The 24888-nt window shown below is 37.0% G+C and overlaps 1 protein-coding gene across 4 annotated transcripts in view; it reads right to left on the minus strand.

Annotated features, from left to right (window-relative positions):
- The window catches only part of LOC149079598 (tight junction protein ZO-1-like), a 326888-nt gene that overhangs the window by 179092 nt on the left and 122908 nt on the right, over positions 1-24888 (minus strand). Inside the window, exon 1 of one of the 4 annotated variants that reach the window (XM_089240206.1) lies at positions 6552-6669. The exons of the other annotated variants lie outside the window; for them this stretch is intronic. Within the exon in view, the coding sequence (XP_089096332.1) occupies positions 6552-6569 (18 nt within the window). The 5' untranslated portion in view covers positions 6570-6669. Of the gene's footprint in view, positions 1-6551; positions 6670-24888 lie in introns of those variants that run through there. 4 annotated transcript variants of the gene reach the window in all.

A 24888-nucleotide genomic window follows, 5' to 3' on the forward strand; every position in this document is an offset into this window, starting at 1 on the left:
TCAAGCCCTGATCGACATCATTCATAATCAACCCAAGATCACGGAAAAAATGTGGCCCTCGGAGTCATCTGATTTTGCCCGCGACCTCAAACCTAGTTTTATGAAAATGAACTGCGAGGCGCATTTATAACTTAGTTATGTCACCCGCGGTGCAGTTCAGTGGAATGTGCACTCCCTTTGCATATTCCCAGATCACCGAAGTGACTCGCAGTATATCAGATAACTTAAGTGACCCGCAGCATATTTAGAGATATTTTGAGTGACCTGCGGCACACTCACAGATCACTCAAGTATCCCGCAATAAGTTCCCAAACCAATAAAGTGGCCCCGCACTCTCCAAAAGGTTAAGCAGGAATTAATTGGTGCACACTAATAAATCATTTAAGGGCAATCATAATTGCAATTTTTCAAAAAAAACACATTTTTCAATTTTCAAATACTATGAAATTTTCTGCGTCTGTGTTGAAGTTTTTGTTCTACCTGTACTAAAAATATTTTTAAAATATTTCAACATAAACTGCTGGCAGGCATAACACATGCTAATGTTTTTCACTAAAATCGTAAAATTCACTAAAAAGGTTTTTTTTGTTAGCTAAGGAACATTTTTTCAAACACCACTCATTCAAATGTCTTGAAAATTTGTCTCTCTCTTAACACTATGGTGTTGCATACTTTAATAACACGGGCTTTTAGGATTTTAATTGTCGGTTATTTTTTCTTCAATTAAAACTTTTACAACGTGCGACTTTTTTCAAAAATCACCAAAATTTACCCATATTTTGTGTCATAAAATTTTTTTAAATAATTTTAACAAAAAAATACTCGTGTTAACTAAATAATTTAAGGGGGTGGGTGCACGCACTTTTTCCAAAAAACACATTTTCATTTTTTTCAATTTTTAAATACTATGAAATTTTCTGCATCCAACTGTGTTAAAGTTTTTGTTCTACATGTACTAATAATATTTTTAAAATATTTTAATGTGAACTGCTGGCAGGCATTACACGTGCTAATGTTTTCCATTAAAGTGCTATTTTCTCGAAACTAAGTTTTTGTTAGATAAGAAACATTTTTTTGAACATCGCTCATTAAAATGCCTAGAAACTTTGTGCGTCTCTCAACAGTATGGTATTGCATGCTTTAACTCGAGCTTTTAGGATTTTAATTGTTGGTTATTATTTTTGTTATCGAATTTTAACTCCAACAACATGCAACTTTCTCAAAAATTTACCCATATTTTGTGCCATAAAAATTTTAATTTTAATAAAAAAAATCCTCGTGTTAAAGTATATAACACCTTAGTGTTGGGAGACACAGAAAGTTTCAAGACATTTGAATGACTGGTTTGTTTAAAAAAACGTTCCTTATCTAACAAAAACTTAGTTTTGAGAATAACGCATTTTAGTGAAAGACAGCATGCGTAATGCCTGCCGACAATTTATATTAAAATATTTTAAAAATATTCTCAGTGCAGGTAGACAAAAGACTAACACAGACGTACAAAATTCTATAGTATTTAAAAATTAAAAAATATGAAAATGTGTTTTTTGGAAAGTTTGCGTGCATCAAACCCCCTTAAATAATTCATCTCGATAAACTCAGGACAATCAACAGAAATTCAGAAACGATAAAAACCTATCAACAGACATTCCTAATAATATAATACAGAACGACTTATCATCTTATTAAATCTGTAACTGACACAAAAATATATAAGACAAAAAAAAGAGCAGAATGTTAGAAAAAAAAATTGAATAAATCAAAAATATGTAAATTAAGGTTTTTCTACTTTTAATATTTAAAAAAAAAATACTATTATTAAAATAACAATTTCCTCACCGGCAATGACGTCGGCTCTGGTGACGTCTCGGTGATTTGCATAGCGAACAAAAACCACTTAAGAATTTATAATGTCTCTCGAGTTAAATAATAATAAAAGGAGGAGAGAGAAAATCTTTATCAAGATTTAAGAATTATATATTATTATTTTTTGTTATTATTATTTGAAAGAAAATAGAATCCAGAAGGAACTAAATTTGAATTTCAGATGAGACAAAACGTGATGATGTTTTATGGGAGAAGAAAAAAAATTTATAATAGTAGGAAATTAGGCAAAAAAAAAATAGAAAGGACATATGTTTGATTCTCGTGATTGATAAATATGACATATTTCACATGCTCATATGTTTTTTTTTTCGCTCATATTCAAATTTGCGTTTATGAATTCATTTTATTTTGTCTTAAACCTCTTCGGAATTATTAATATGCAACATAAGGTGTGTAAAAATTGTTTTCTTCAATTGTTTTGAATTAAATATGGAAATGGTGTAATTTTTATTCTTGTGAGAAGTATTACGTCATTGTTAAATACTTTGAAAGGTTTTTTGTAAGCTTTGAGATCCTGCCATATACTGTTAATAAAGTTTCATAGTTTTCAGGAAATGGCCAAATTAATGGATTGAATTCTTCCATGTTATTGGTACACATGGATGTTTGAAAGATATTTGCGTTATTATTGGGACGAAAAATTATTTTATCAATTATAAATTGTCGTATAACTCAGAGGAGGCGTATTCCAAATATAGTGGTTAAACTTCGTTCTTCCCCTAAAGCCGGGTTTTCCTAAAAATAGAACTTCTGCTCCGTGTGCAGCGTGGAAACGCTGATTGGTTAAAAACCTGAAATTCAGGTTTTTTTGATCAATCAGCATTTTTACGCTTGGCGCGCTGTAGAAACCTGCTCCTAATGAAAACCCTTAGGAGCAGGTTTCTATTCAAAAGCCAACTATTCTGAAGCAAACAAAAAAAGATATTTGAATTCCAAAATCTGACAAAAGCTGTGAAAGAGCAGCATGAACGAGGGAATGAAACATCCGTTATAGTTTTATGCTGGGTTTTTTTTTTTTCAACTTTTATCCAATTTTTGAATTAAAATGTCTCAGTGAATATTGCAATTGAAGCGTGGATAATTTTTCCGCCTCAGGCGAGACAAGGCAACAACTTTCTTTCTTATTCGATTTTAGAGCCCAAGGTATCCGTATAAAAAGTTAATTTTTTTATTTTAACAACTGTATCACCCCTTGCAACATCAATGGCGTATCTGAGTTCTACGTGTTATTTGGGTACGTTTTCTCTTATTTACGATAAATTTTTTGCTGGTCAGCAAATGATTTCTCTTATTCCCACCGGTACGCAAAATTGTTCAACTACTTTGACCGTACGCAGTTGTATAACGGTGGTGAAAAAACACTGCTTTAAATAATGTAAGCTTACCCACGGATAGACCCACAGATCACAAAGATCTCTGTCACAGGGTGACGTTGTAGAATTTAAAAAAAAATCTTACTACAACGAACGGGTGGCCTGATTCCAGGAATACATTCTGCCACTACAACACTCATTAATAATTTAAAAAACGGATGCAACACAAATCAAATACTTATCTTCATAAAAGTGTTTACAGAAGTGGTTAATAGAGTCCCATTTAGAGGGTACCTGCGCCGGTAGCTGTTACGGGTACAGCATGCGAGTCCATGGGTTCTATTAGGAGGGGCAATGGTTTCTGAGAACGAATAATTTTAGGAAAACTACGCTTAAGATATACGCTTCAAGCTGGTCTAAGAAAAAATTCACTAATAAAGAGCTCGTCGAAGTCTAAACGCTTGATAAGTGAAATTTAAAGATAGATATACGTCACACACTTATCAACAAATAGATAAATCATGATATTGACCACAGATCAGAAAAGCGGATCACGATAATTCCAGTCGACTCGTTTTTTCTTCAAAAACAAAAATTCATCAGAAAATAAATTTCATATTTATTTTCAATAACCGTCTCATGGGCATTGACGAAATATCTCGTCTTCGTAAAGCCATTCGTTCTAGCAATGACAAGCACAGATATTTTGTAGAACGGATTTCTTAATGGAACACCATTCTAATCTCCTTTGCTTCTGCTGGAAATCGGAATAAAATTTACTTCATAAAAAAAAAGGAAGCATTTTACATTGTTTTAGCGATTTCTGCTATTCCGGTTAAAGGGTTAAATTAAAATTTCGGCCAAACTTAATACAATAATGAAATCAACTATTAACCTGCCATATAAAATGACCACCAAATATATTCGTCCACTGAGACCTCGATTCATCGATAGTCTGCGCACCAAGCGAAAAAAATCGTTGTTGGGGGATAATCGTTATAACGAGAGCTAGCATTGTCACCAGGCGTTACCAAATTTATGTTGTTATTGGCATATCTCTTCTGAATTTGCGTTGCTAGTACCGGAGTAAAAGGTATTTGTTAAAGGAGGGTGGATAGTGGAAAATACCGATGTTAATGAAAAAAACAAGCGAAAACGAACAAGCACTTGCGAGGAATTTGAAAAAAAATTGAATGTGATTTTATGCGGAACATGAAAACATCGTAGTAACGGTCTCGAAATATCAAAAAATATCGTAATACAAGAATTTGCCGTACTAGAGAATATCGTGATATCGACAGGAGTTCGACATTAGATTATAGGCAATTCCAACGATATTCGAAAAAATATCGTTGTAGAGGGGGAAATTTTCATCGTTATATCAAGTGTCGTTGTAGCGAGGTTTCACTGTACTTCATGACAGTGTTTACAGAAATTGTTGATATAGCCCCATCTAGAGCAGTGGTTTTCAAACTTTTCAAGCCCGCATTTCAGTTTTATTCATTTTTGTGAGTCGAAGGCCCGGTCAAACACACGACCAACGGAAAATGAACGAGGAAAAATGAAACGGCTAATCATTTGCGGCCCTGTATGAATGATATCAGGGTCCGGTACCGGGCCGCGGCCCGGCGGTCGAGAAACACTGAGGGTGTCCGGAAAGGTAGATGTTAAGGATGCAACATGGAATTAATTCTATCGTATTCATTAAAAGGTTGGGGCCGATGAGAAAAAATATTTCATAGAGAGATGGCAGGACAAACAATTTTGAGAAACTATGCTTAAAAAAAAGTTTTTACAGCTGGTCTAGAAGAAATCAAGGTATAAAAAACAAGTATATTATTAAGATACACACTGTTTAAAAAACCAAATCAATTTTTTTTTCGTAGAATAAATGACGATATTGACTAGAGTGACTTGAGCAACGAGTCACATCAAATCGATTCATTTTATTTTCAAAACCAAAAAAAAAAAAATTTTTTTTATTCATTTACATTAACCCTCTCACAGTTATTGACGAGATAACTCGTCCTCTTAAGCCTTTCGTTTTAGCAATGACAAGCACAGGTATTTAGTAAAACTGATTTTTTAATGTCATTCCTACCCTCTTTACTTTGAACCTGCCGAAAATCGGAAGAAATTTTACGTCATAAAAATAAATAGTATTCCGTAGTGGTTTAGTGATTTTTGCTATATATTCCGGTTAAAAGGGTTGAATTACTGAAAAAATAGTTTTGGATAACTTATTGTAATGAAACTAAGAATTTTCCTAATATATGTTACACTAAATGTAATAAATGCGGTGATTATAAGTAATAACCGGTTATTATGCATACTTACCAAACGTTTTCGTGAGCTTGGTAAATTATCCTAAATTTATCACTTTTACCGACGATTATTTATTACACCAAAGCGTCGCGTCGTTGGTAAACATGATAAATCGTACTACATAATTCATGCATGTATTGCATCACTATAATATGGGTGCGATCGTAAAATTTGTTAGCAGTGTCTCCGGGTCCAACTACATTCATCACACATACTAGACTTATTCGGAAATTTTTACGTATTCATCAAACTCACCAATTACACTAAAGTATTATGCATAATCGCAAATAAAGGAGATAAATTTCAAGTACTTGTCGAATTTACCAATGACACTCGGTTATTATGCATAATTTTCGGTGAAAGTGAGATTTTTTTCTAATATTTATCAAATTTACCAACGACGCTTGCGTTTTATGCATATTTGCCGGTAAAAGCGATACATTTTTATCAAACTTACCAAGACGATGGGTAAATATGCATAATAACCGGTTATTATGTATAAAAACCTATTTACCGTAACATATATGCCGTATTCCTCCGAATTAACCTTCACGGCACCAAACTCGAGGCGCACAAGATTCTTGAATGTATGCTGTTTCTTGCATGCCGGAAAAAAACGAGGTTTAACAGTGATCACAATACGCACTCTGCCAATATTCAGTGGATTTTTTATAATAAATAAATTCAAGAATTTTCCGGAATCTCTGATTCGAATTTCCCGGCAGTGCTCGTCACCCTCGATATTTTCCGGCACGCCGGCTAACTCGAAGGAATAGGTAATAGGCTTTTCTCAATGTGACTCAGGTGAATCCATGATCCCACCGTCAACAGGTGAAACAGAATCAAAACTCAAAAAAAAATGAAATTTTCTCTTATAATGAAAAGCATCCCTTTTCATATTGAAATAATTCCATAAAGTGATTAATCGAAGGAACTCATTATAAAATGCGCGAGGCATCTAAATTTCCATTCATATCTATTTCTAGAGATTTCTAAGAACAGAATCGCTCTTAAGAATTCACTTACCACCTGTGGGAGTTTCATGTTGTCCAGCTCCGTCAGTAAAAAAGGAGAAATGAAAGGAGATTCAAAAAAGATTAGGGAAAACGATAATAATAAGAGAAGTTTAACAAGTGTCAGTTCACTGATAATAGATTGATCATCAACAGCACTGCATGATCATCCGTAGAAGAGAGATATAAAATGATGAGTTCCTAAAATGCTCTTCCGCTTCCTATAAAAAGCCAGGACACGATGATCCCAGTCTCTCCACCTTTTGCACAGATGGACGGAATCATCGTCACGCCAATGTTGGCGAGAGTTTTTGGCTGCAGTTCTGCCCAAGTTAGACGTAGACCAGGTATTGTGGGAATCGAAGATTTGTTGCATTCCTGCTCCGTAAGTGGGAAAAATCTTTCGAATAAAGCGTGGAGATGGCACTTTTTTTTTGGTTACACGGCAGTAACGATTATTCACTATTTTTAGACCGGAAAATACTCTTATGCGTTTTCCCGTGTTACGTAAGCGGTTGGAGTAAGAGAGTTTCAAATATAAGAAACACAGTAGACGCTGCCTGTTAGAATCGCGGATAATGTTATCATATGTGTCGCATATATCGCTTTTGTAGAGTGCGGAACGGACCGATAGAATACCATGGGAAAAAAATTCGTTTTAGTTATCAGGACTATGGTTTATAATATCAGTTGTTGTTTTTTTTTCATTTTTGCATATTTTAAACCGTGCATGCTCAACGTGTGGCCCTCGGACACGCACAAATAATGTAGCCCGCGACCAAAAAATTAATTTTGTACAATTGAACTAAGTGGCACATTTAAAGACCACTTGAGGGTCTCCATAGCTAATGCACAGGTCACTTGATTAGCGGTGCAGTTTCAGATCACTTTAGTGGCCCGCAAAACATTTTTAAATCCCTTCAGCGGACCCGAAGCATATTCACAGATCATTTGAATCACCCGCGGCGCAGTTCCAGGCCACCTAAGTGGCCCGCAGCACATTCCGGGATCCCTCAAGTGATCCACGGCATATTTACGGGCCACTTGACCCCCCTTCTTCTTCTCATAAGCCCTTGGAGAGTGCACAAGGAACCCCAAGGGCTCCGCGGAGCACCGGTTGAGAACCGCTGTTGTAGCTGATATGAGAAACCAATGAATTTGGTTGCTGTATTTTTGAAATATATGGCATCCATATTTTTATGGGCATCTTTTTCTCAGTCACCTCGTTGGGCATTTTGCCTGTGGTGGCATTGTATTTGTATATTATATCCCAAATTTCTCTATTTCTTTTCCAAAAAAAAAATTATTTAAAAATGATAACATGAATTAACTATGAGAAGAAAACTATTTGAGGAAAAACTTTTATTAAATTAAAATTATTAATAAATTATTTATTAAAATTTTAGAACATTTTTATTGAGTTTGTAACGTTTATTGCAGTCAGTTCAAAACTAAGCACAACAATCAAAACTAAAAATTCCACTGCTTAATCAAAAATGGAAACAAGCGTCACAAAAAAAAGGGCCAATGGCGCATAATGGGTTGAGTGAGTGACCCGAGGCATATTTACAGGACATCGCGGCACAGTTTCAAATCACTTAAGCGTCCTGCGACACATTCAGCGATCACTTAAGTGACTCGCCGGGCTGTTCCAGATCACTCAAGTGACCCACGACACGTTTTCAAACCAATGAAGTAGCCCGCACTCAACAGAAGTTTGAACTAAATTTTTCCTCCTATATGTTATTATTAATCTAGAACAGCGTTTCTCAACTGCCGGGGCCCTTAAAGGTTCACCGTTTCATTTTTACCCATGTATTCCACATTAGTCGTATGTATGACCGGCCGTTCAACTCACAAAAATTAAATCAACCGGCCCGCGGGGTTTCAAAGTTTGAGAACCACTGCCCTAGACCAAGGGTGGTCAACCTTCAGCAGAGTGCGGGCCGCTTGAGTGATCTGGAACTGTGTCGCTGGTTAATCCAGTGATCTGAAACTGCGTCGGGGTTACTGAAATGACATGCAAATATGCCGCAGGTCACTTGAGTGACCTTAGGAATGTGCCATGAGACACTGAAGTGATGTGGAAATTTGCCACGTGTAACTGAAGTGATCTGTAAATGTGCTACAGACCACTGAAGTGATCTGTAAATGTGCTACAGACCGCTTAAGTGATCCGAGACTGTGCCGCGAACCAATTAAGCGATGTGCAACTGCACCGCAAGTCTCATGAATGATCCGGAACTTTGCCGCAGGTCACTTAAGTTATCTGTAGATATGCCACGGGTCAGTTGAGTAATCAAGGAATATGCCGAAGCGCATAAAAGTGATCTGTAACAGTGTTGCTTAGTTCCTTTTTACAAAATCAAGTTTGAGGTCTCGAGCTACGTCTGATGACTCCGAGAGCCAAAGGTTGAACATGTATTCCTTAGACCAGTGTTTCTCAACCACCGAGCCCTAATATCAGTCAAACCGGGCCGTGAAAGGATCACCGTTTCATTTTTACCTATTTAATTCACATTAGTCGCGTGTATGGCCGGGCCTTCCACCCACAAAAAGGAAATGAACCGGACCGCGAGCTCCCAAAGGTTGAGAACCACTGATCTGGAAGATTATGTAGGAAGTCAGAACTCCTTACTGACAAAAGTTTCCATACTCAGTTCACAATGTCCTATTCCGTGTCCTCCATCTGTTGACAGCGTCAGCAGTTGTTAGCTTGGCCTGAGTCGGGTCCGGCCGTCCATGTACGGTTCCTTTCAGTGTACACGAGCTCCAAGGAAAGATTGAGAGATTCGGTGCCTCTGTAGTCTAGTGCGTTCACCCGGAAAGTGAAAGAACGTGGATTCGATTCCCCGCAAAGACAGTTGAAATTTTTCTCTTTCCAAAAATTCATCTTCGCAACAGAAAATTGTTAAAAACCTTCGTATGGTAGCGGGGAGTGACGTCATCCTTGCAGAAACTTCGGCCTACTCACCACATCATATAACATGGGGAGGAGCCACAACAGATCGACGCATGCGCTTTAAAGCATTCCCTCCTGATACCTACCCACTTCTCCTAGACCACTAGACTACAGAGGCAATGAATTTAGATCTTTCCTTCCAGCTCGTGAGCACGAAGGTTTTCCGTAGCTGTTGGATAGCGGAGAGTTACATCATTCATGGATAAGTCGCCATCTGGTGGCAGTGTCAGCAACTGTGAGCTTCGGCCTGACGACCGTCCATGGTAGGTTTCGTTCAGTGCACGCGAGCTCTAAGGAAAAATTGGCTGTTAAAAGCCTACGTATGGATAGCTGGAAGTGGCATCACATCCTTGGATTTGAATGGTGAGCCATGTTGTCAAAAGTTAAAAGATAAATTCTTCAAAATATTGCTGTTCCAGAAATGTTTTTGATCAAACTAACTTATAGTTGTGTTGTTTGAAGTCTTTACAACTTGTAAAGTATAGTCTTCAGAATTTAATTATAAAAGTAGTTGTATTATTGCTCATAAATTTTACAAAACGCATGGAAATACACTGTTTTTTTTAAACTTATTGAGGGAGAAAATATTTGTTTTTCAACAAAAGTTACAGGAGGCCACGATCTTTCAATGAATACTCTCATCAATATTCCAACGTTTTATGTTATATTTTCTTTTGTTAACAATGAATTAGCTCAATTTATCTAATCATTTATTATTCACCAATCTTTGCCTGAATATTTTCCGCATTTGCCAATCAACCTGGTTAAACATTTCGACTATTGGCTACATAACTAGACATCGAAACTATCATCCAACTGGCAATAACAACGATTGTTTAAAAATAAAAGCTATATTTCCAAACAGAATGATAAAGAATAATAATAATTATTTTAAAAAGAATACCTTATTTGAACTACAAAGTGTTCCCACAAAATCGCAAATAGTATTAAAATTTATAAAAATTAAAGAACATTTGGAAAGTACATTTAAATGCGGTTTGCGAAGAAGTTATTCTCACAAAAGGGGACTTTTTAAACAATGTCAAATTTTGTCGATAGAGGACTCTGCAATAAAATCCCCCTCTGCACTCGTTTAGAAAGAAATCTGTAAGAAATCGTACTAACTATTCCAGGTTCGGCTTTACGGTGTTCAAGCCATTGTGATCCCAATTACACAACTTCTATAGAGGCCTTCAACTTTTTAGATATCGCAGGCCGAATTTGAACTTTCCATTAAGCCCGCGGGCCACCAACTCATACTAAGGTATTTAGAATAATCCAGATTCATCAGGGCTTCAAATCATGTACAGTAGCATGTTAAGAAAAGGGATCAACGGAGCTCCGAGTTAAACAGAGCCTAAAACAAATAAGACGTTCGACATTATTTCTTTTATTAATTGTCAATTTCTATTAATTCTAAAATCATTTCTTTCACCAATCCTGTATCGATTAATCAAGTTTGTTAATTCTTCTAAAATGGCATTAAACGATTCTGTTATTATTAACAGGGTGCCGCATAGATTTGTAAATGTTCAAAAATTCATAAGAACTCAAGGAATCGGTATATTTGAATGCGGTTTGCGAAAAATTTATCCTCACTAAGGGTGATTTTTTTGGTTACAGAAAAAAAAATGGTTCAAATCTGTGTCGATAGAGGACATTGCACGAAAGCAAATCACTGAAAATATGCAAGTTGGAGCCCAATAAAATGTAGGGGTGTACGATTAATACGAAGGCTTTTTTCAGCAACTGGTAGTTCCCGAAAATTCATCTTCGCAACAACCAGTTGTTAAAAAAACCTTCGTATGGTAGCGGAGAGTGACGTCATCCTTGCGTACGATTAATAGTTGATTTCTGAATTTTCGTGTTACTGGCGCTTACATGAAGTTTTCTTTGTGACGTTGACATTGGTAGATAAAGTAATGGTTTTATAAAGTAAATAAAAAAATGTATTGTAATAATCATAATTGTAATAAAACATTTGAACGCATCTACACGCCATTAATCGCATCTACTCATATTTAATCGCATTTATATTATTTACTCGTATTATTCATGTCCCCATGACAAGTATATATGGGTCGGGCACGTGTGTGATTCAAGCTATTTCCTGAAAATTCAGCCCTTTGCGGGTGTCAGGTGAATCTATGGATTCGCCCTCTTAAAATGCATACTAACTGCCATGGCAGAGCGCACTACCGCTACTGAATCGGCAGAGTAATGATGAACGGGGTTTTTGATGGGTTATTGCTACCCATTGGAACCCAGGCATAGCCAATCATGGTATTCAGGTTTTCAACACTTCTTTATGTCATTTCCGCTCGCTCTTTCTCTCTCTCTCTCTCAGCACATCAAGCTTAACAAGTTATAAATATGCAAAAAAAAAAAAAAATTAAACATAAATCAATAAAAATTCAAGAATTTAAAAGAAAAAATCAAATCTCCGAAAACCATAAAATTCCAAAACACAGAGAATCCTAGACAACGTCTCTAGCATGACATGTCATTTTAAAGAAAAACACGAAACATAAGTTTCGAAGAACTTTATATTCAGGTTCGTGGAAAACTAATAAAACTATGTGGAATGCTCCAGCAGAAAGAAAAATTTATCATCACCAAGGAAGCGGCATAATGACGGAAAAATACTACTATCATCATCATCGCAAGAAAAATGATCATTCAAATGGATATTTGCATAAATGCCGAAAAACTTTTAAATTATTTTTCAATTTATTTCCTGTATAAGATTTTCAGAGAGAGAGAGAGAGTGATAACAGCATCGGAAACATTTACAAAAACACTTTACGCTCTTTTTAACATTGGCAAGCTCCGTGAAATTATCTGTTTTTGCCGAAGGCGAAAAGGCTAAAGACAATAACGAAGAATAAGCAGATTTTCAAGGATTTGTTGAGTTTACCGTAACGTGAATAAAATACTCTTTTAAAGACTCTTAATAAATGCAAGGTATAAGAATGCAGAGAATCGAGAAAAAGAATTCTATTCTGTTAATTAAAATTTTACTAATCATTTTCCCTCAAAACGGAGACTTTTGTATTTATTTGAAAAATATATATATTTTTTTTTCTGGTAGGAAATTCCTGAAGCAGACTCATTAACTTTCTTTGAAGTTGTGGAACTAAAGGAGAAGAAAAATTAAGAACTTCAAAAAACTAATAATAATAATTAAGAACATAATTATTAAGGTTAGCTAATGTTGATTTTTCTCTCGCACACTTTCTCCAACTCTAGTAAAGTCGCATGGACAAGTGCTCGAGATGAATTCATAAAAAAAATTTCGAAATATTTACAGTGTCTCATGAAATTATCCGCGAAATTAACACACGAAAATTGAGAAAGCGAAAGAGAAAATTCATTCTCAGTTTTCCTGACTCATTTCTATTTTTAGAATTTAATTATGAATTTATGTCGAGATGAAACAATAAAATTATCAATTATACTTTAACCCTTTCCGACTCAGTGTGCCCAGACTCGGGCACACCCGAAAATTCTCTTTTCAAACACTGAAAATAAACGGTAAATGAAATGAAAATTAGCTTAGGGATTACTTTGAGCCTTCTTTATCAACACTAGATAACAGCACCACACAAGCCGATCCATACTTTTGACCTGTGTTTATTTTTTAAAAACCCTTATTTTTCAAAGAAATAGATTCAAATTTCAAAGAATAAATTTTTCTTTTCTTGGGAATAAAAAGGATTTCCGGAAAAAAATTTCTGTTATTTTTGCCGGCTGTAAACTAATCCCTTTATTCTGTATAGGTTTTAATTTTTCACATTCAAAGCTTGCCTAAAATCGGGTCCCGAATTCAAGGTTGGGCACACCCACAAAATTAAAACGGTAAGTGCAAATCTTTACAAAAAAATACATGCGTGAATCCTCTAGGCCTGAATGGAGTGCCTACAAATTTTCTTTGTGAAATTCCAACTTTAAAGGGTAGCGTGCCGGAAAGGGATCATCATTTGGATGATGATCACTATACTAACTACTGATCACTATACTTGTTCACTATACTAACTGTCAACGAGAAACCACTGAGGAGACCCTTTCATAGAACCCTCTCACGAGGCAGGCTCGTCATTTTGGGGGGAGGGGGGTCAGGGGGCCGTTACCCCCTGGCTTCTGAAAATACACTAAAAATAAATGACACACACACACACACACACACACACACACACACACACACACACACACACACACACACACACACATGAATACATGTTCTTTGCCCCCCCCCTTTCCCTGGAAAAAGTTGAAATGACGTTCCTGTAACGAGGGTGTTAAGCTACATATAAATCAATACAAATTCAAAAAAAGTTTTCAGATCAACTTAACGAGAAAACTATAAAATTCCAAACACAGAGAATACTTGACAACGTCTATTGCACATAATGTGCATGAAAAAAAAAACCGCATAAGAACTTTATATTCAGATTCAAGCAGTGACAGAAAAAGTTATCATCATAATCATCGGCGGCATAATTGCAGAAAAATACTAGTATCATCATCACAAAAAAGAAATAATAATAATCATCATTCGAATGAATATTTGCATAAGTGCCAAAGCAGTTTTAAAATTATTTTTGAATTTTGTTTTTTAAATTTGTTTTCTGTATAAAATTTGAAATAAAAGTGATAATACAGCATCGGAAACACATTACGCTATTTTAAACATTGGCAAGCTCTTTGAAATTATCAGCTTTTGCCGAAGGCGAAAAGGCTAAAGACAATAATGGAGAGTAAACGAAATAAGCAGCGAAATCTTCAAAGATTTGCTTGAGTTTAGCGTAACGTGAACAAAATGCTCTCAAAGACTCTTTATAAAGGCAAGGTATGAGAGTGTAGAGAATCAAAAAAAAAAATTTTTATTCTGCTAATTAAAATTTTACTAATCATTTTCTCTCAAAGCGGAGATTTTTCTCTTCTTTTCTTTGAAAAATTATTGTTTTTTTTTTTTGTTTTTTTTTTTTAAATTTTCGGTTGGAAAGTTCCTGAAGCAGACTCATTAACTTCCTTTGAAGTTCAAGAAAGTGGAACTAAAGGAGAAGCGAAGAAAAATTAAGAAATTTAAAAAACAACTAATAATAATAATTAAGGACGTAATTATTAAGCTAGGCTGATGTTGATTTTTCTCTCACACTTTCTCCAACTCTTGGTAAGTTCTCGTAATTTGAATTTAAAGATATTTTCGGAATATTTACAGCGTCTCGTGGAATTATCAGTGAAATTCACGCACGGGAATCGAGGGGGGCAATGAAGGATATCTTCTCGATTCCTACTAATTCATTTCTATTTTTAAAATTTTATTACGAATTTATGTCGAGATGAAAGCGGAAATTATCAATTATACTCTAAGCCTAATTTTAGCGATGCGTTTCGGGTAAGTTCTACCATTAGAATGCTTTAGTTTACTTACCATAGACAGCCCTGGTTCTATCGCTTTAGAGCAGGGGTCCGCAACATTTCTCTAGTCGCCAGCACTGCTTGTACTCATGATCAAAAGAAGTTACCCTTACGAAAAGTTTGCCATACCAAATCAGGACGATTTCAATCCTTGTGCAATTTGTACAAGGTGTATAATTGGAACTTTGATTAAGTGCTCACGAGCACTAAATCGGACATCATCATCCAGCACTCTAGGTGCTTTAGGGAGCATCGTGGTGCTCGCGAGCAACGAATTGAAGATGCCTGCTTTAGAGCATAGTTTCCCAAACTTTTCATTCTCCTTCTTCACAGCCCATAGGGTCCTGTACTAAACCCCCAAGCTACAACCTTCCCCGAACTACTCCATCGCCCACCCCAATGTGCGATATTGCCCCACTTTGGTTTAGAGCAAGGTTTCTCAACCAGGAGTCATTGGATAGATTTCAGTGGGGATCTGTGACTTGAATGAAAAAAACCATTGACTGTCCTATATTTTTAAATTTCCGTGTACTGAATATTATTTTGTAAAGAAGCCCGTGGTCTTCCTTCATTCTGCTGGTACAAAGGGTTTGTGCACGGGCGTAGCCAGAAATTTCGTTCGGGGACGGGGGGGCCAAAGTGATAGAACAATAGATTTGGCCATCTTTTCCCCTTTATTCGACCATTTTCTCACGTTTCGGGGGGGGGGGGAGACCAGACCCCCAAGTCCCCCTCCCCCGCTACGCCCTTGGGTTTGTGGAACAGAAAAGGTCAAGAGCCCCTGCTAAAGAGCAATTCACTAACCTTTAACACCTTTACAAAATGATACTACTTTATATAAATACAAATATCAATAATTCTGGTATGGTCAATAAGCGAACTAATCTGTTCTATTGAAATTTTATTTTCCGCATGTTCCACATATGCCAACTTTCATCGAAATACCTCAATCAGAATGGGCGCTGCATATTTCTGAGTATTACCAGTTTATTTATAGCCACCCTGCATAAGAAGGGTTGATCATCGGACCACTGGGCTAAAATCCTGTCAGCTACTCTGTTGTGAGGGAATTCTACAGGTAGAACTTGTAGAATCCACATAGGGCAGTGTTTTTTACCCAAGGGTCCTAGAAACTTTCAGGAAGTCCACGAGCTTGAATGAAAAAATCATATTTTACATTGCAATTTGCTCAATTGTAGAGGGGGGGGGGGGGGTTCCGTGACCTTTGAAAAAAAAAGGTTAGGTCCCTCTGACTTAGAGATTTCTACTCGACTCTGAAAGCCGTAACTTTTTCCGACCTCACTTCAAATCGCATCAGTTTTTTTTAAAGATCACTGTGGCCCTTCTTTAAAGTGATTTTTACTTGTATCACCCCCAACCCAGAATATCAACCCCCCCCCCCTGGTGAGAAACATTGCTATAAAATATTTGGGTATGCTACTTTGTCTCATGCAGTCGGTATTTTTACTCTTATCATCTCTAATTTAAAAATTTTGATGCGATTATGATGGTCGTTGCATACAGATTTCATTTATAAATAAACGCTAGATGCATCCCCCCATTTGGGAACCGCCTTAAAATCTGTAAATGATGTAAGACTGGATGCACCTGGTATTATCAGCCAGTCAGACGTCGCACCGCTAAAATAGGCATTCAGCATAGCAGAGCTCTACCGTGATAAGATCCAGCGTCTCACACGTAGTTTTTGAAATAAATCATTTTTAATCGCAACCAATATGCTTTATTATCCCTTTCACAGCGGCAATTCCGCGATATATCGTCTTCGTAAAAACTCTATCATTTCTGCAATCCCGACATCAAGATAGCTCTGTACAGAGAGCTTTGCTTGATAACATGTCCCCCGCCCGCGCCGTCAGCTTCAAAGTCTGGTAACAGAAGAAGGAAGGGGGGGGGAAGAAATTGTGTTTTTCATAATTTACGGAAATTTCGTCCCTGGCAGGTTTTGTTCCTGGTACATTTCGACCCTGACTATTCGCCCCGGGCATTTCGCCTGCCCTGACCGTGTGGGTGCTGTGTGAGTTACCAAGTGAATGGGTGAGTGACCAAGTTGCTGGTGAGTGACTAAGCGAGTGCTCACATGAGTGAATGGCCGTATGAGTGACCAAGTATATGACTATATGAGTGAGTGGGTGAGTGGCCACATGAATGACCAAGTGAATGCGCGAGTGATGTATGAGTGAACAAGTGAATGTATATATATAAGCTTGTATAATCACTCATTCAGTCACTAACTTAATCACTCTTACGGTCACTCCCTTAGTGACTCATACAGTCAAACGCCACTCACTTATACAGTCAATCGACACATTTGGTCCCCCTTAGTCACTCATAAAGTCAATCGATATTCATTTGATCATTCATAGTCTGACATTCCCCTACTTACAGGCACTCACCCAATCACTTCATCGGTCAAACAATCAATCACTTACTTGGTCACTCATACGGTCAGGGCAGACAAAATATCAGGGGTGAAATGTACGGGAAACCAAACGTACCAGGGGCAACGATCAGGAAAATTAAAAAAAAAAAAACCCGCTTAAAGGGTTAAATCCTACATCACGCATTGAAAATGTTTTTTTTCCTATGCCAACAGGTGGCGTTCCACCACCGCAACGCCACCACAGAACGAACAGCGATACTTCAATTATGTCATTCCCGCTACATATCATGTATTCCATACCAAAACCGCAGCCATGAATTCGCGAACGATCTCGGAATATTAATCGGAACACTGTACAGCGAGAATGGCATCCATCAGGCAGTGCACATGCAGGCACCCACGCTCGATCAATGCTACGGTATATAATGAGAGAGCACCATACATTCCTTACAAGATTAAGCACTGCGTGCTCCGCGGTTGACGTCCCTTTTGACAGCGCCTGTGTATCGCAGATGAACTCTGTGTATTGCATCTACATTGTGGCCATTCGAGAGTTGCCAGCTGTGTAACACGAACGCGGCCTCCAGATTAAAGCATACACGATAATGAATCGATAACGCTCTCGTTGTCATTAATGACCTCGCATTTGTGGCGTATGTAATCGGTTTATACGCGAATCCCGGGGCTGCTCGGGAACGCGGATACGCGCTTAATTATACGGTTTCGCCCAAAAACGGCGTGTAACGAATACTTTCCCGCAGTATATACGGGGCAGGCGCGGGTCTATCACTTCTTCCTCCAAGCGAAATGCGATAAATTCACGAAATTTTCGGAACTTCTATATTATAATATAGCATTCAATCAATCTGTTGAAAATTGCTTGAATAAAAGTTTTTGATTAAATAACAAATTCAAGAAAACCTCGAGCTAAAAAACGGGAGAAACCGGGACATTTTTTCAAAAAAAGAAAAGGTCGGGACGGAAGAAAAAAAACCGGAACTGTCCCCGAAAATACGGGACGTGACGTAAAAGCCCTGTTTACATGTGCAATGTTGCGTTAGCATTGGGAGTTCTAGCACCCGCTTGACGACTTTTTTTCCCGTCTAGGGAAAGAAATGGGGAGCACAGCCATTGGTAAAAATTCTTCAAGCGGGTTTTAAACCCGCTTTTTTCTATTTCCATTGTAAATGAGGCCATAGTCACCTTATTCACAACAATCTGTAAAAACACCCCCCACCCCGGAACAGCGAGATCTAGATCCGCCCATGATACAAAGTGTTCATGGGTTCACTGCTATTGTTGCCCAATAATTAATTTCTCTCAACTCACAGCCATCGGTCATAAAAAGGAAACTTTCCAAATGTATTTCTGATGCCATTCCAGTGGGGGAAACCGTTTTTCGAAAAGTTACAAAGTTAAAGATTTCTTTTATATAAAATATACGACACGGTTGACGCGTTGTGTTTTAGCACAAGGCCTTCGCGTTATTAGCACAAACGGTCCGAATTTATTAAACATTAATTTCATGTCCGTGTAACATAAAAGATTAAAAACTCCGGATCTACAAGAATATCGAATTTCTAACACGCTAAACTAGGCACATTCCTCCCTATTTTTAGTAGAATGCAACCTACTGGCCAGGCCCATGTAGCTAGGCCCTGCATACGAGTTTTAACCAAACAAATTGCCAATGAGTATTCGTAAAAGAATTCGAGTTCAAACCAAAATGAAAGTATGTGATATGCACTTACCATTTCGCATATTACTGGAAGTTCTCAGATGACGGTTCTGAGAGACTCAATGCTAAGTGAATTTCAAGAAAATCCTCGAAAACTTTATTACTCAAGAACAGAATAGAGGAAACGGAAAATAACGAACATTTCCCAGATAAAATTTTAAATCTATTATTTTCATAGTTGATGTCTATATGGAGAGGGAATAAACACAGTGACATTGCTCTCTCTCTCTCTCTCCCCTTGGGTTTTCTTACAAGAACAATCGTATTCCCGTTATCTCGAACTTTTCTTCATTTTTCCCGGAGAGACCTTCGAGCAAAAATCTCAAATTTCCATCGTTAACAGTATAAAAAAAAAAAGCAGTTACAACGTTTGTGTCTTCCATGCTCTAAAGACAGAGAGAGCCTATTATTTTGCACTGGAATCCAATTTCCCTTTCCCCCCACCCTTTCCTCCCTATCACCGGGACATATACATATAACACGATAACAGAAAATTCGGGAAAGAGAAGAAAACTACCGTTCTTCGGTACCGTAGCGATTGATAAACAACATGGCTAGGAATTCACGAATAAGAACGAAATTCAAGGATAAGTTCAAATTTCAGAAATAGCAAAAAAAAGATCGAAGTACAATTTTCTAGGTTTTTTTTGGGGGAAAAACTGCAAAGAAATATTTCCCTATTATCCCTATCTCGAGTAGGGAAAAAATAAAGAAATAGGATCGGAAAAAAACTCCCGAATAATACCAGAAAAATCATAAAGCCACAATCACAAACGAAATTTCATAAGAAAAATAATAATAATATAACTTATATATAAAGGAATCGTTACTGTAAACGAATATCTATCCCACCAAAGGGAAAAAAAAATTATTTCGTTCCCTTCTTTCCGGGAATTTAGCCACCCGGAAACAGCAGCTAAATTCCTTCCGGTTTCTTTTCCGATTTATTAAAGTTATCTGTTACTTATCTAGAAATATTTCTCTTTTTTTTTTTTGAGGAGAAAAAAAGCCATTTTCCTTTACAAGATGAAAGCCAAGGAACCTGATTTGAAATTAATAGCTGAGTACGTACTACAATTCTAGTCTTCCTTTTCTTTTTTTACCCTGGAAGAAAATCGCAGGGTTTTCAAGGAAAGATTCCCCTCAACATGATTTTTCAACTATAGGGCTGAAAATAAATGAAAAAACTGTGTTTTGCAAAAAAAAAAAAATGTTTTATTTTAGATGATAATGCAGGAAAAATCGAAATGTAATCAAGTTGATTGAAAATATTTGTAGTTCAATGAATTTAGGGGGGGGGGGAATAACCAATGGATAGGGAAAATTTTAGGGGTTTTTTTTTGTTAATTAGAGATATGTGGAATTGAAGAGAAGCATCTCCGAGATGTTTCGGAAGGGAAATAAGTAGATTGATCAATGAATTTTAGAACAAGATCCTTTTAGAAACATCGCCGTCGGTATTTTTTTTTTTAGGAATGCGATGGGTTTGATGAATTGGTGCATGCAAATCTGGGAAAGAGAGTAGGTAAACTTTGCCTAATAATACTCAGAAAAAGAAATCAACGAGAAAGGCAAATACAAAGAAATACAATACATTGAATTTCCCCACAAGGAAAATTTGCTGAAAAAGCTGCTGCTTGCAAAAAAGTATTTGCCTTTTTCGTTGGGGATTCCCCCCCCCCCAACCCGAATGCAAACCTGTGCATGGATGCCAATTCCCAGGTGAAAAATCCGTAGCTTTTCATGAGATGGAGCATTTCGCTGCCGAAGGAAATATGTCATAGCAACGAAGTGGCAAAATAGGTCTCTCTTTGTTTTCTTCACTGAAATCAAGGATTAAAACTATTTTTTGACAACTCATAAATTATGTTACCATAATAATTATGATAACATAATTTATAATTAGTAATAATTGTTAATACTATAAATATGAATACAGTAAAACGTCTGTTTTGCGGACACCGACGGGATAAAAGAATTAGTCCATAAAAGAGGGTTGCGACAGTTTATTAGTTTGAAATGCTTACTTTTATTATTCAAGGGGAATTATTAATTTGCCGTAAAAGAGGGGTGACCGCATCTTAGGGGGGAGTCCATTAAGAGGAGTTTTACTGTATTTTTTTTTTCACATATCTGGCATCAACGTTTTAACATCATATTTGACGACAATTGGTGATTTCCTGTATTTCAAAAATTCTAATTTCTCGTACTTTTTCTCAAGGTAACGTGATAAGCTTAGGATGGAAAGGACTGAGGTATTTTTTTAGGGTTTTCATTTCTTCAAAGCAAACTTTGAGGAAAATCAGAACAATCTGTTTTCCGATCGGAAGATATATTTTTCGGACCTTCTCACTACCGATTTTAGAAACTGTATGGGACACGTATGTCCCGTTGGGAGTGAAAGGGTTAACAAGGCTACAAAATCGGAAGCATTGGCAACTATACTGTTCTGAAACTCCGTTTACTGTTTAACTAAATCGCTCATTGCCACCTCATCAACACCCTTGAATTTTAACATCGCCGCTTTTTTCAACAGAGAAAGTTCTTCCTAATAATTTAACTCTTCAAACGGCAGTTAAAATCACTAAACCTCCCTTCAAAATGCCATATCTTTTTTAATGATGTAGGCTTTCTCCCGATTTTCAGCAGGTAAGGGGTATAGGAAATATAGGAAAATGTTTTGCATCGAGAAATCAACTTTACAAAATATCTAGGCTTTCCAGTGCTTAAATAAGAGGCTTTTATTAAGACGAGATACCTCGACAGTGTCGCTTGAAGGATTAAACCTTGGAAGCTTTCACCAATCTTCTAAGCAGAAAAAAAATTAAGATTTCTTCGGATAAAAATTTTCTAATGTAACAAAATCGCAATAAATTGGGTACATCGGGGGTGTTATCAATAAAACGACGTTTTCTTGAGAAAGTTCAAAACACAAGCGTTAACTTGGTCATAGTTTACTTACGCTGTTGCCAAACAGCAAACAACACATATACGCTTACGCGTACTTTTTCTTACCCACCTTCACCGCCATATCCAAAACTAATATTTATTCGGACACTTTCTTTTTGTAAAATTATCAACAACACCCCCAACTGTATTCAATAGCGTATTGGGAAGCTCCAACTGTCAAACGGCACCTGATAGAAACGCTGACATGAATCCCCCAGTCGAATCTCACACATCCCAACTCTCTTACACACACACACAAAACGTCTATTCGAACGAAGCAAACGCCGACAAAAACCTCCAGAAGAACGAAGATTGGAAATCCCTAAAGCAGCCATCAATAAAAGAAGTGACTGACCGGAGGGGGGGGGGGGCGAACCACTACCAGAATCGATTTCGTGACGGTGAAAAGGGACTTGTCACTTCGTCCAGGTGGAATGCTGGTGATAACGATTTCCTCTTTCCTCCACTTTCCTGGACCGTTCCTTTTTTCCTCTAAAGCTGCCTTTATCGGAGCAGATTTTCCTCCTTCGGCCTGTAGCAGCTTTATCAAACAGCTCAGTCTATCAGACGAAACGTGCCTTCAGCAACTAGAATATAATACAAAAAAAAAAGGGGGGTGCCTACTAGCCACAAGAGGCATTGAAATCTTTGCTAACTTTTACCAAAGGAGCCGCGTCTAGATATTTTATTGCAATACCTTGATATGCAAAAAAAAACCTAAAACGTCAAACATGTTTGCAATGTCAACATTGAAACGATGACATCAGATATTTTTGTTAAACGAGCGAGCAACAAGTTTTCAACTTTTGAAAATTGGATTTAAGGGATCTTCCGATAAAAATAGCTCTCTGAATTTTCATCTTTGGTATTTATTATTAATAAAATGTGCATTTGTTAAGTTTAGAATTTGAAAATTAAAACTACAAAAAATTCAATTTGAAATGATGCTGAATATTATTTATGAATTGATAAAATGTAACCAAGGAACATTATACGATCCTCAGAGAAGCCAATTAGCCTTTTATGCAGCTGTTTAAAAGGCTATTCAGATTTTATGGGCACACCCTCAATGAAAAAAAATTCAACTTTAATGCAGCTTTCGATGAAATAATTCAGCTTTTATGCAGCCTTTGAAGAAATTATGCAGTTTTGAATAAGGTTCCCAATTTCGAGACGATCTTCCCGTGAAAAAAAAAGTTCCGCCACAGAGAGCAACAAGCCAACAACGGTGCAATTATTCAATCAGTACACTCCACTCACAGTTTAAGAAATTGATGGCAGATGACAGCACAGTAACAAGCATTACACTGAAATGAGCTTCTCGTTAGGCTCACAAGACGTACGCGCATTTGCCAATTCATTAGAAGTTCAGCAGAGGAATATAGACGAGCTGCATGTGTGGTTTAATAGTAGTAGCCTTTGAAAGAAACTGAGTTTTTATACAGCCTTTGCAGAAATTATTCAGAGTTTAATCCAACTCCGGAGAAAAGAAATTCAACTGTTACATGGCTTTCGATAAACTAATACCGTTTTTATACGACTCTGAAAGAAGTACATTAGCTTGTGTGCATCCATAAAATCATACTAACCCGGACTTTAGGAGCATAAAATTTATACCCTTCTGCAGCATGAAAATGAACAATACATGATGTCATACTATATAACTGTATATCAGTGGTTCTCAAACTTTTTAAGCCCACGGCCCGGTAAATCGCTTTTGCGTAAGAGAAACCCCCGTTCATACACACAACTAACGAGAAATGAATGGAAAAAATGAAACTGCGAATCACTCACGGCCCGGTGTGACTAGTATTAGGGCCCGGTATTGGGCTGCGGCCCGGCGGTTGAGAAACACTGCTGTATGTAGTTCATATTAACGCTGTACGCCGGTTTTAAACCAAATGCCAATTTCGCGTGTATAATAGTAGTTGAGTATAAATACGAAACTATGTACACAGGCCAGGAGGTTAGGAAATTATCCTTATTCAGTTTTTATGAATTGTTTCCCCCATTTAAGCCGGTCCGCAAAATTTTTCACTTAATTTCACCGATAGAAAAAAAAAACAAAAAAAACGAACAACATTGCTTTACTGTACACTGCCTTCGATACTGATTAGTTCCAATAGTACCAACAAAATATTGTTGATCAATTCATTAAGTCTTTTAGTAATCAGATCAAATATCACTGCAAATATTTGACAGATTAAGCATCTCAAAAAGGTAAATCTCTCAAAATATTTGCACTTCCCTTCTACAAACTGCGTTAATACCTCTTGGTACTAACTCGAGATGGCTTTTAATGGGATTTCGAATTCTTCACAAAATATATTTTGTGATTATTCAGGGATTTTCAAACTAATTATGTTACAAGTTTGCCTAATATGTTATTTTGCAGGGTGATTGCTGCTCTATCGAAAATTCGTTGTGTTTAGTGTTAAAAGGGGAATAGAGCAATTTTTGTTTTCATCGGCGTGAACACATTTTCTGACTGTAATTATGATTTTCACCAAAAAAAAAAAAAAAAAACTGGCGCAAAAATAGTGACCGGTGAGCCACACTCAGAGGGAGGAAGTCGAAGCTCCGTAAAGGCTAAAATAAAAACCAGCAGTGACACTAGTATCTCAAAAACTTATATCTAACGGAAATCGCCACTGGAAGCTTGCGCAATCTACTCGGGCTGTCAGAACCACAACGTCCAAGGTCCGTGTAAGTAATATTCGTAGAAACGCATCAATGACCAAGGGGTCATTCAAGTATTACGTCAGCATCGGGGGGGGGGTCCGATTTGTTGACTTTTGCTGACGGGGAGGGGGGGGTGAGGGATGATGCTTACGTCATCAACCACCCTGTCGGGTTCGTTTTCAATGACTGATTGCCAC

This window comes from Pholcus phalangioides, unplaced genomic scaffold, assembly GCF_987345545.1.
Source record: "Pholcus phalangioides strain wild (caught in Gottingen) unplaced genomic scaffold, Ppha-v1.0 ptg000012l_1, whole genome shotgun sequence".
NCBI lineage: Eukaryota > Metazoa > Arthropoda > Arachnida > Araneae > Pholcidae > Pholcus > Pholcus phalangioides.